Source organism: Buceros rhinoceros, unplaced genomic scaffold, assembly GCF_000710305.1.
Source record: "Buceros rhinoceros silvestris isolate BGI_N320 unplaced genomic scaffold, ASM71030v1 scaffold34269, whole genome shotgun sequence".
Classification (NCBI taxonomy): Eukaryota; Metazoa; Chordata; class Aves; order Bucerotiformes; family Bucerotidae; genus Buceros; species Buceros rhinoceros.
In genome coordinates, this window is record NW_010433823.1 from 1 (window position 1) to 11,049 (window position 11,049).

At 49.8% G+C, this 11,049-nt stretch overlaps 1 protein-coding gene across 1 annotated transcript in view; it reads left to right on the forward strand.

The window, feature by feature from the left end:
• Window positions 1–1,139: 1,139 nt before the first annotated feature.
• EIF2A (eukaryotic translation initiation factor 2A, 65kDa) overlaps window positions 1,140–11,049 on the forward strand; it is an 11,328-nt gene continuing 1,418 nt past the window's right edge. The window contains exons 1-11 of the mRNA XM_010144249.1: window positions 1,140–1,237; window positions 1,560–1,634; window positions 3,030–3,148; window positions 4,211–4,310; window positions 4,681–4,763; window positions 6,032–6,105; window positions 6,227–6,371; window positions 7,248–7,364; window positions 8,215–8,786; window positions 10,021–10,137; window positions 10,980–11,049. Coding sequence (XP_010142551.1) covers window positions 1,140–1,237; window positions 1,560–1,634; window positions 3,030–3,148; window positions 4,211–4,310; window positions 4,681–4,763; window positions 6,032–6,105; window positions 6,227–6,371; window positions 7,248–7,364; window positions 8,215–8,786; window positions 10,021–10,137; window positions 10,980–11,049 — 1,570 coding nt within the window. The remainder of the gene's footprint in view (window positions 1,238–1,559; window positions 1,635–3,029; window positions 3,149–4,210; window positions 4,311–4,680; window positions 4,764–6,031; window positions 6,106–6,226; window positions 6,372–7,247; window positions 7,365–8,214; window positions 8,787–10,020; window positions 10,138–10,979) is intronic.

Below are 11,049 nucleotides of genomic sequence, written 5' to 3' on the forward strand. Positions count from 1 at the left end.
TAAAGCTGGTTCTTTTTCCTGGGTTGGTTCTTTGCGGCCGACTGGGAGCCAGTGGGATGCTCCCGGAGGGCTGTGCCGGAGGAGACAGGGCGCTGGGTGGGAGCTGGGCAGATCTGTGCCCGACGCAGCTTCCCGGGGGTGCAGAGTGGGCAGGGGCAGCACTGGGAACTCACGGGGCGTGGGGACTGACCCAGCAGGGCCGCTGCAAACTGCTGAACAGCTCCTGGGAGCTCAGAGCTGGCTGAAGCACCTTCTTTGTGTTTTGAGGGCTCAGCACTGCCGTTTAAGAGTCCCTTTCTTTTTTTTTTTTTTTTTTTTTTAAATTGCCTGTGTTATTGGGGATAACGCAGCTGCAGAACCTGCAGCTCGAGCTGCTGCAGCCCCCACTTTCTTAAGTCCTGTTTGACGGTAAAAAACTGTCACCTCAGGAGGCAGCTATGGTGTCCCAAGAAAAGTCATAAAGCACAACTAATGCCCATTTTGTGGCTAAACTTTGAATTCTAATTTGCTTGTAATAGGACTACCTGAAAAAAAATTGGTTTCTTCACTGTGTAGTGGTTCCAGATGCGTGATTTTGCATGGATCTGCCTTCATTTGTTTTTTGTTTTCTAGCGCAATAAGCACGGGAATGTTTCTGGAAATGATGACATTTGAAATGTGTTTTATGTTGCTGTTTATTCTATGCCTTCTCTTTTCCAAGTTGATCTTCAATGTTGGAAATAACAATAGGGGAAATTCTGCCTCGTGTCAGCGAAAAAAGCAGCCTGACGTGCTCTTCCTTTGGTGACCGCTCTGGCTGTGTCACGCAGCGGGCCCTGGCTCGGGCAGTGCCAGGCGGTGCTGCCCAGCTCCTGGGCTGGACTCTCCTGCAGCTCCTGTGGTGACGGGGGACTTTCCGCCATGCTGGTCGGGGCAGGGCGCAGGCTGCAAGGCAGCGGGAAGGCTGGTGCTGGTGGCAGTTGTCCCTGCCAGATCCCAGGCCCTGGAGAGGTGCAGGCGGCTGTGGTGGTGGCTGCGGGTGGTGTCCCTTCACAGCCCTCTCTTGTCTGCTCTCAGGCGCAGCCAGGGGAAGAGCACCTGAGGGCCTCAGGTTCACAGGTTAGAAAACGCTTTTGCTTCAGACAGTTTCTGGGTTTGAAATGAGTAGTTGCTTGTTTCTCGTTCCAGTGAGAGGATCTGAAGGGCTTTACATGGTGAACGGGCCGCCCAGTTTCACGGAGAGCACAGCCTTTCCAAGGTACCGTGGTTACCGCTGTTTCTGCACAAAAGAAGCAATTTTCTGACAAGAAAAGGTAGACTCTGGAGTTGAAGGGTGTTTAAATGCAAGTGGATTTTTTCTTGCTGTCGGTAGTTCAGAAAATGGACGGGTTTAAAGGCTTTGCCATGCCTGAGTTCCCCGTGCCCAGGCAGCAGCCCCTGGCCCGTGGCAGAGCAGGCGGCCCCGTCACAGAGCGCTGCAGGGGCGCTCAGGACCGCCGCCACCTCCCCTTGCGCTTGTGTTAGAGAGACCCTAACTCACGCCATGCCTGCGCACCAACGTGTGGCTCTTCTCTCTGCAGGGAGTCTGGGAAGAGCTGCAGAGCCGTGGTGTTCAGCAAGGACGGGTCCCTGTTTGCCTGGAGCAACGGAGAGAAGTTAGTGCGGTTTGGGATGTTAACCGTTTGGTTTGTGTCCAGTAGCTGGGGTCAGCTGTGCCCCAGTCACTCGTGCCTGGGGAAGGGCTTCTGCTGTTAACGTGAGGGTTTGCAAACACGCTGTAAATGCGGTTTATTCCTGCGTTATTCCTGGTGCTGGCTTCACTTCCTCCGTATCAGATGAAATATTTAGTGGCTATTGGGTTTTGTGTTCGTCGTTCCCAGTACCCAGTTTTCTGGGATTAACCCACTGGTGAAGTTAGTAGAAAACAGAGAGTCTGCACAAGCATCACGAGATTCCTTTTGAGGGGCGGAGTGCGCTGTGGAGTTCCCAGAGCTCACCCTTCCCAGGCGCAGGAGGGTGGCGGCAGCTGCTGCTGCACGGCGGGGGTGAAGCTCCTCCTGAAACAGGGGAGTTCTTACTAACAGACTGAAAAAATTGCCCAAGTGTTCAGTGACACCCTTTAACTGTTCCTTGTCAAGGAGGTGGCTTGGGTGTAGGATTTGCTACTTTCCCTGTCGTTTCTGGTTCTCCAAAATACTCGGACTCTACATTTTTTATTAAAAACTTTATTTTTGTCAATTGGAAAGATCCACTCCCAGAAAATGTTTGTGGGGAGTAACATTTTTCAAACCACCAGGTTGTACTTCTGGGTTCCTGCACGGGGAATGAGAATATTCCAAACGGCAAATCTCCCCTGTCCTGCCGTGCCTCTGCTCTGGGGCTGCCCACCTCCCTTCATCTCTGAGGGGAGCAGGTAGCGAGGTGATGAGGAACAGGCTCCTAACGCCCCTTCTGAGAACAGCAGTGGCTTGGGCATGTCTCCACGAGGTCGTTCCTGTTCCTGTGGATCCTGTCTGTGGCAGGTCTTTGGAACACGTCACTCAGAGGTGCCGTCTGACCCTGCCTGTTCAGCCACCTGCTCTTTGCCTGTTGTTGTCTGTGACTCCCTGCATCCTCCAGCCTCAGAAAGCCCAAATCCTAACGGTTCTATCCTTACAAGTAGGTGACCTGTGAAAGAGGGGTGGGATAAGTGTGTGTTTTCATTCAGTTAGAGTTTGTCTCTTGGCTGCGGCTCAGCTTGTAGCACTGTGAAAACGTGGGCTGACTCTCTGCAGATAGAGCGGATCTTGTCTCTGAATCAGAGGTGACGTGTTTTAGGTAAAAAGCTGTGATGTGTTCTGATTGGTGCTTTCAGTTACATTCTCTTAGTCTTGAGTGCCTGGATTTAAAATGTGTTCTTGCAAAAATACTGTAAAAGCAAGAGGCAAACAAAGCTCTTTGATTTTGCTACCTTGGCAGATCCAGGAGAGCCAAAGAAGTGAAAAGGTCCCTTGGCTAGGAATTACCTATTCTAACCCTGTTTTAACTGAAACAGCATCTTCTGGTTCCAGGGTAAATATCGTGAATGTCACCAGTGCTGGGCTGCTGCGTTCCTTTGATCTTCCAAAGACGGTTTGTCTTGAGTTCTCGCCAAAGAACAGCGTTCTGGCCACGTGGCAGGCCTACACCAGTGAGTATCTCACCAGCGGAGGAGGACTTGAGGTCACTGCGCGGTCCAGTACGGTTTGTGCTCCTCCCCTTGCCTGATTTGTCACTGCAGGGTATTTAGTGGCTGGATGGGTAGTGCAGAAAGGGCACAGAACGTTGGGTGGGTGATCAGGTACGCAGCAGGGGTGGGAGGGGTGCCATCCCCTGCAAGCCTCTGGTACCGACTGCTCCTGCAAACACGTCGGCTGGAGCGCAGGAACCCCCTGTTGCTCTGTGAGGTAAATCTCGCCTGTCTCAAATCCGCTAACTGGTCGTAGTGCCAAGAGCGTGTCTGATTCGGGTGCTGTTCGGGCAGTGTTTATTCAAGGCAAGCTGTCTCAGGGTAGTCATGTCCTCCATGAGGCATCGCTGGCTTGAGCGTTCTCCACTGCCCAGGGTGCTTCGTGCTCTCCTCCATCTCTCTGCAGAGCTCACGCTCCTGGTTTGGGTACGGTCTCAGTCTTGCTGCAGTTGTGCGTCTGACGGTGCAACTGCTTCCCGAGACAGAGCTGGGCAGAGGCTGGGCGTGGGGGAAGACTCTGGACAGGCTGCAGGGTGGGACTGGGCAGTGCCAGCAGCAGCACTGCAAACAGGAGGGCACAGGGAGTTTAAAACCAGCAGAACCATTTGCCTGGCTTGCAGATAGAGGTGTGACGCAGCGTGATGGACGAGGTGCGCTGCCTTCTGGCGAGAATGAAGCACGGGGGTAGAGAACGTACCTCTGCTGTTTGCCAAGAGGAGAGCTCTTGATTTGGGTGGAAAACAGGCATTAAAAAAGCTGTGCTAGTGCTGGTGGTCCTGGTCTTGCGCTGGGAGCAGAAGCTCAGCGTTTCCAGGTGTTGGCGCTTGTTGCAGGCGGAAGGACTCGGGAGGAATTACCTTACCAGGTACAGCGAGTAGCAGCCCAGGGTTTACCCCTGGAGCAGGGGGTGGGTTAGGAGATTCTGTTTGTTCGCTTTCCTGCAGATTGCTGAGAAGGAACATTGTGGTGGTGGAGCAGGGCTGATCCTGGAGACCGCTGCTGTAACACCTGTTTTCCTTGCAGCCGCCAAAGACGGCACAGCAGGAGCGCCCAACCTTCAGCTTCACGATGTGAAAACGGGCAAATGTTTGAAGTCCTTCATCCAGAAGAAGATGCAGAACTGGTAAATAGATTTCCAGGTGCTAGTTGTTCACATGTGGTCTCCTAAATCTGATCTGGGTGGAGCTGGAGCCACCCATGAGTAGGTAGCCTGTCCCTAGCTGAAGGCAAGTGCCTGTCCTTTGAGTGTCCCTGGGAGCTGGCGGTTTGTTATATACTTCTTGTATAAATTCGCTATTGTTCAGTGCCGCAGAGGAAGCGGGGACACAGGAACAGGGTCTAGCTGTACGTTCTTTACGGGGCAGTCTGCCAGTTGTCCGCTGAAGCACTGGATCATGTTGGAACTCCCTTGGCTTTAGAAATGGAGGAAGAAATCTTAGACTGCTGAAGACGAGCATCGCTCAGTGTTTGCGATTCTTTTCCTTTACCTGTAGGTGTCCTTGCTGGGCAGATGATGAAAGCGTTTGTGCCAGGAACGTCAACAACGAAGTGCACTTCTTTGAACACAACAACTTCAGTACGCAAGTATTTCTGCACCTTTCATTGCATCCTATACAGGCTGCTGCTTCTGGGGGGCCACTTTGTTTTCAAATTTTTTCCTGATGCCTTCTTTTGCTTCCTTTTTATTTTAAATAGTGCCTGAACTCTACTGGAGTTTGGAATTCAGAATCGTTATGTTTTAATGAAGTATGTTTTCATGTGTGTATCTTTTCAGTGGCTTATCCAGTATGGAAGGCATCTAATTTCTAATTAAAGAAGCCTGATTCTTTAATTCTTGTTTAATGAGAGGCAGGAAATTGTCAATAGAGACCTGTGATTACTTCTTTGGGTTGTGTGTGTTCTGTCCATGAACTACTGAGAATTGGAAAAAGATGTGAAAATTTGTACGGATGACAAGAAATGAAGCTGTGAAACTAAAGCTTTTTTTTAAGGAAATTTCCTACTAGTGGTAGAATGTTTGGAGTCAACAGAGGTTGAAAGAGAAAAGGGCAAGAAAAAGCAGGAAGACAAAAATCAACTGGAACAAAAATTTAAAGGAATAAAAGAAACCTGCTGGGGGGAGAACAGTGGCGTGTGGTTTGGGGCTTTGGTGGTTTTTTGCTTTGTTTTAAATATAAAGCTGACACAAGAATTATTCTGTGAGCCGGAAATACAGCCTGTGAGAGATGCAGTCTCCCTGCGGATGTTCAGGAGGCGCAGAATGTCTGTTCCAGCACAAGGCTGGTGCTCAGCGCAGGCGTCCTGGCTGGAGCGGGGATGGTGGTGGCTGCTGTGCATGCGGTTTGGGGATATGCATCTCCCCATCGGGTGTTAGTGGAAAGGGCCGATGCTCAGCCCAGAGCAGGCCTGTACGAGCACCTCTAAGAGGAAGAGGCATCCAGTGAGGGTGTGAGGGGAGAACCCCGCGCTGAGTGTTGGTGCGTGTCACCAGGACGAGACGGGTGCTGCTTCCTCCGAGGTCAGCACAGACACGATGAAAACACTGTGCTGTCCCTAAAGCAAGAGCTGTGTTCACGTGGGGCTCAGGAGCATCCTCGCTGTCTGAGCTTCAAGTGCTCGATGCCACATTTCAGACCTAGGCTTGGTTCCAGCTGGTGTAATAAAAATGTGTGATGAGATGGGAAAGGGACGGTTGTTTGTCTAGTAAAATAAGTCCTTTATCATGATGCATGCTGTCCTTTATTTTCCATGGTACAGACCTGTGGAAAGTACAGTTAAGTAATCCAGGCTGGCGTGGTTTGTCCCTAATGTCACCACGTCTGTGACGTGTTTGGTTTTTTTCAGATACTATTGCGAATAAGCTGCATTTGCAGAAGGTTAACGATTTCGTGCTGTCTCCAGGAGCACAGCCGACCAAGGTACTGCTGGTGGTGGTTCCCTTCAGCGAATCGCTGTCGCTTCAGAACGACCTGCTGGAGGTGAACAGGCCCCCGCTGCCAGGAGCGCCCTGTGCAGGGAGGGGTGGTGGCTCTCTTCCAGGTGGCCGTGTACGTGCCGGGCAGTAAAGGCGCACCCTCCTTCGTTCGCCTCTACCAGTACCCCAGCTTCGGCGGCCCTCAGTCTGCGCTTGCCAACAAGAGCTTCTTTAAATCTGACAAGGTGACGATGCTGTGGAACAAGAAAGGTACAGTACAGCAGCTGTGTGTTTACACCGTGACATTCCACTCGTCTGGGGTGCATGGCTTTGGTTACTGCCTCGGTTTTGCCTTCCGTTCACGTGAGCGGATCAATGTAGAAGACAGCTCTTCATGCCAGTGCAGCATTAGGGTGACGAGGCTGGTTACCCTCAGGTACCGGCTCTGACTTTCCTGTGCTGACTTCCATGGTTTCCTGTATTGTAACTGAGAACATTCTACTTGTCGGTAAATTGTGCAGCTGAATAGCAAATTCCAATTTAATTTTGCATTATGTGATGATAATGTATTTAGACTGTAAACATAAGGTTATACCAGAGCACAGACTGTTCTTAATCTGTAGAATTGTGTTTTCACAGGCGTGTCGCTGTTGGGCAAACTCGCACAGTCTTCTCTGTGCTTTGCTCTTTGTTAGCAACGAGCTGTGCCAGAGTAATCTTGTAAAAACCAACTCCCATTGTTTGGGACACAGGGAGCGTGTGACGCTCGTGTAGAAACAGCACGAGGGCACATGGTTTGGGGTAAAGCAGATGTACGGGAGCTGTGGATGAAACCTTTTCTTCGAGGGCAGATCAGGGTGCTTGGTTCCTGCCTTAGAGAAGTGGTTTTTCTACGGCTGCAGAAGCACGTTCGCTCCCCTGTAGTTCCGTGGTGAATGCACGGGCTTGGCTTACGCCGCTCCCTTGAGACGGGAATCTGTTCTGCTTTGGTTAACGTTTAGGGATATTTAAGTTCAGAAGAGACCGGTAATAGCCCTGTTACACAAGCTACAAACTAGAGTTCATCAGCAACTGATTCTCGCTGCTGGTGGTGTTCTGACGAGCAGTTTGTGTAGTCAGCAGTAACTTGTCTGTCTGTCCTGCCAGCCACTGCTGTGCTGGTGATCGCCAGCACCGAGGTGGATAAAACAGGCGCTTCGTACTACGGAGAGCAGACCCTGCACTACATCGCCACGAACGGAGAAAGCGCTGTTGTACAGCTCCGTGAGTAGCTCTCGGGCGTCTTTTCATTGTCTTGTAGCTCTTGATGGTGGGAGCTGCTGTTCCACTGGCTTTTGTGTCCTGTGTCGAGGGGTTTTTGTTCGTGTAGTGAAGGAATCCTTAGAAGAGAGAATTCAGTACTCCAGATGTCAGGACTGTCAGGAACGCCCTTGGCTAGTGTCCGAGATACAGGTGGAGATATCCAGGTGGGGAGACATTGCAGGGACTGATGGAGTTTATTTGCCCCTGGTACATTTTACATGCATTTCCATCACTAGTTAATAGTTCTTCAGGATCTCTCAAAGTTCTAACCCCGAGAGTAGCTTCTAACAACATCAGCTTTTAATCAGTGTGTGTAAAACCGTTTTTTGTGTGCTCTCTCACTTCAAAATCTGTCTCATAAAATACTGTGTGTGGGTATGGTCCAAAGGTAGCTTAGATTGATTTTTCTCTACAAAGCTGAGCTCTGCAATAGAGGAACTAGTATCTGGCTGGTATAAAAATTCCTGGTTTTGCAGGTTTCCAGTGGGACAGTTTGAGAAGGTCCCAAGAGATCATACTTGAATAATGAGGAGGAAAAAAAAGGCATTTTTTACATGAAAAAATGCTTCCTGTAAAAGTGCCGATGCTGACCCCCCAGAGGTAATTTGGAATGGTTGCAGCTGTTACTGCAAATATCAGAAGACAGAAGGTGGTTTCCAGCTCTTGTTAGCAGAGTTTGTCTTCACTGTTCACAACCAGATCACAGCGTTTTGGCAAAGCGTGGTGTTGAGAATTGCTGTTGGTGGTGGTTTTGCTTGCACTGGAAAGGTACGGCCTCCTAACAGCAGCTGGCGTTTTCCTTTTCCTTTAGCGAAAAATGGTCCTATTTACGATGTTGTTTGGAGCCCCAGTTCTCTGGAATTCTGTGTGGTGTATGGTTTCATGCCTGCCAAAGCAACGGTCTTTAACCTGAAATGTGACCCCGTGTTTGATTTTGGAACTGGCCCTCGCAATGCTGCCTACTACAGTCCCCACGGACACATCCTGGTGCTGGCAGGATTTGGAAATCTCCGGGGGCAGATGGAAGTGTGGGACGTTAAAAACTACAAACTCATTTCCAAACCAGTAGCCTCGGATTCCACGTACTTCGCTTGGTGTCCCGATGGAGAACATATTGTGACAGCGACGTGCGCTCCCAGGCTGCGCGTCAGCAATGGCTACAAGATATGGCACTACACGGGTTCGCTGCTCCACAGCTACGAGGTGCCGCTAAACGAGGAGATGTGGCAGGTCTCCTGGCAGCCCTTCCTGGATGGAGCGTTCCCGGCCAAAACGGTAAAATACCAGGCGGTTCCAAGCGAGTTGCCCAGCGCTGAGACAAAGCCTGCTCAGGCGTACAGGCCCCCGGCCCTGAGGAACAAACCCGTGGCAAGTTCCAAGCTTGTAAGTAGGCAGCTTAGTGTGTGAGCTGAATCGGTGTGTTCTGCTGCTTTGCTGCTGGCTGAGGCTTAGGAGAGCAGTCAGACTGGCAGCAGCACTGTGGGGTTTTGAGAGGCTCTCTTGTTAATCCTCTCCGCAAACAGCAAGCAGAGTGTCAGCAATGTGTGCTGGGAAACCGCAACTGCTTTGCTCCCCGTGCTCTCTTGTGCAAAGTCATCTGCAAGCTGTAACACCACTCTCTGCAGCGTGTGCTGGAAATGTGGCTCATGGTGAAACTGGATGCTCTAGTTAAGAACAAGCATCTGTCTTAACAAGTGTGAGTGACCTGACTTACCAGTCTAAGCCCAGCTAGGCAGAAGGACAGACTGTCCTCCCCACAGCCCTTTCTTTAGTTATTTTTTATTTTTAGGTGCATTTACTTGCTAGAAAGAGATTCGACTGTTAGCAAGAGGTTTTAGCAGGTTTCAGCATAGTGACCTACTTGTCTAATTAGTTTCTTTTCTGTAGGCTGACTAGCAACTAATTACATTTAAAAGTTGCTCTCTTGATGTTTGAAGCCTGGGAGAGCTTTGATTTTGAGCCCTGTGATTTTGCAGGAAGACTGCTGCTCTGCTTGTGAGGACACTGATAATCCTGCTAATGGCTGGTTTCACAAGTGGTCACCGAGCAGAGGAAGGAGCATTAAGTGACATAACGCTGTTTTCTTATATGGGCAGGAAATGTAGTCACAGTAATGCAATAAAACAACCCACCTCCTCTGTTAAGTGTTTTATTAAAAACCCGAAAGACTGAATGTCTCCCCCCACCCCATCTCCCCTCCCAACAACCCATTTTTCCTTTCCTGTCCCTGGGAGTTTGGGTTAAAAAGTTGTCAGTGAAAGCACAATGCCCAGATTCAGTCATTCTGTGCTGGCTTATTCCTCTGAGACAGAAAACATGATGGTTTTGTGATTTTTATCAGAAATCCATTAAATCTTGGCTCATATGGGATAGTCCCATCCAAACTTGAGACTGGATGAGTTGGAAACCCTGTGGACGCTGTAGACACCGTCTGCGGCTACTCAGAAGAGAAAGGGCACATACTTCTTTTTCTTCTTTCCTGTTTCCTTCTCTTTGCCTATGGTTCATCTGTGTGTTGTCTTTAGGTTTGGGTGTTCACTGTTAGGTTTTCTGTGCCCTCTTCACTTGCTGACGTGGAACAGGGGTTTCCTAACTGTGAATTTTGTGTTTCCTGCAGCATGAGGATGAGCCACCCCAGAATATGAAGCCGCAGCCGGGCAGCAGTGATAAGCCGCTCTCTAAAACAGCTCTCAAAAATCAGAGGAAACATGAAGCAAAGAAAGCTGCTAAACAGGTACTGCGGAAGTGGGTCTTTCAAGGGTGATGGTAATCGTTCTTCATGGATGGCACCAGTCGGTCTCGGAGCAGTGACCGTTTGAGCGAGCATGCTCCACATGTCTCGTGCCCATGAAGGGGTGGGCAGGGGACAGACTTCAGCCACACTAAGGCGGGTACAAAAGGATGACTTCAAATAACAGCCTTGGTTAGTTGCTGTGAATGTTGGCTGAAGTTGGTGTCAAGACCAAGTAATTCTGACCTTTCCCCTTCAGATAATCTGCACGTGGTTTAGGTGAGAGGTAAGAACAGGCTTGTGCTGACTTAGGGGCTGAGGGGCGTTACCAGAGACAGCCTGTTCTGTGTCACCTCTTCACTCACTGCTCTGTGGCTGCACAGATAAAAGTCACCTTTCGCTGTTAGCCTTCCAGTGCCTAAAACTTCTGAAGCAGTAACTTTTTAAAATAAGATCTAAAGAATTTCTTACTCTGGTTTTGAGCCCTTCCTTCCTCCTCAGGGAGAATGACCCACCACAAATACCATAAAGTATTTGTGCATGTGCTTGTCCTCTCCTCATTACTGGTGTTTTCCCTGTGCTGTGTGGGGTTGGTGTCTCGAGGAAGTAGAAATTAAACATGAAAGAGCACGTGAGTTGTTGCAGATGACCCTCTTTTCATGGAAAGCACATATACAGGTCATGTCACACATCAAAGCAAGTCACTTACAAAGTTTGGAGTACACCACCAAAGTAGCGAGAGAGGAAACAGTAAATGGATCCCTTAAAATGATTAAAGTCACTTTTCAGTCCCTTTGAAACCCATGGAATTTTCTAGATAACGTGTTTATTGTCTTTGCCTACAGGAGGCCAAAGCTGATGCGAAGCAGGAGTGCAGGCAGCCCTCAGCCCCTCCGAGTGTTCCGCGGAGCACTG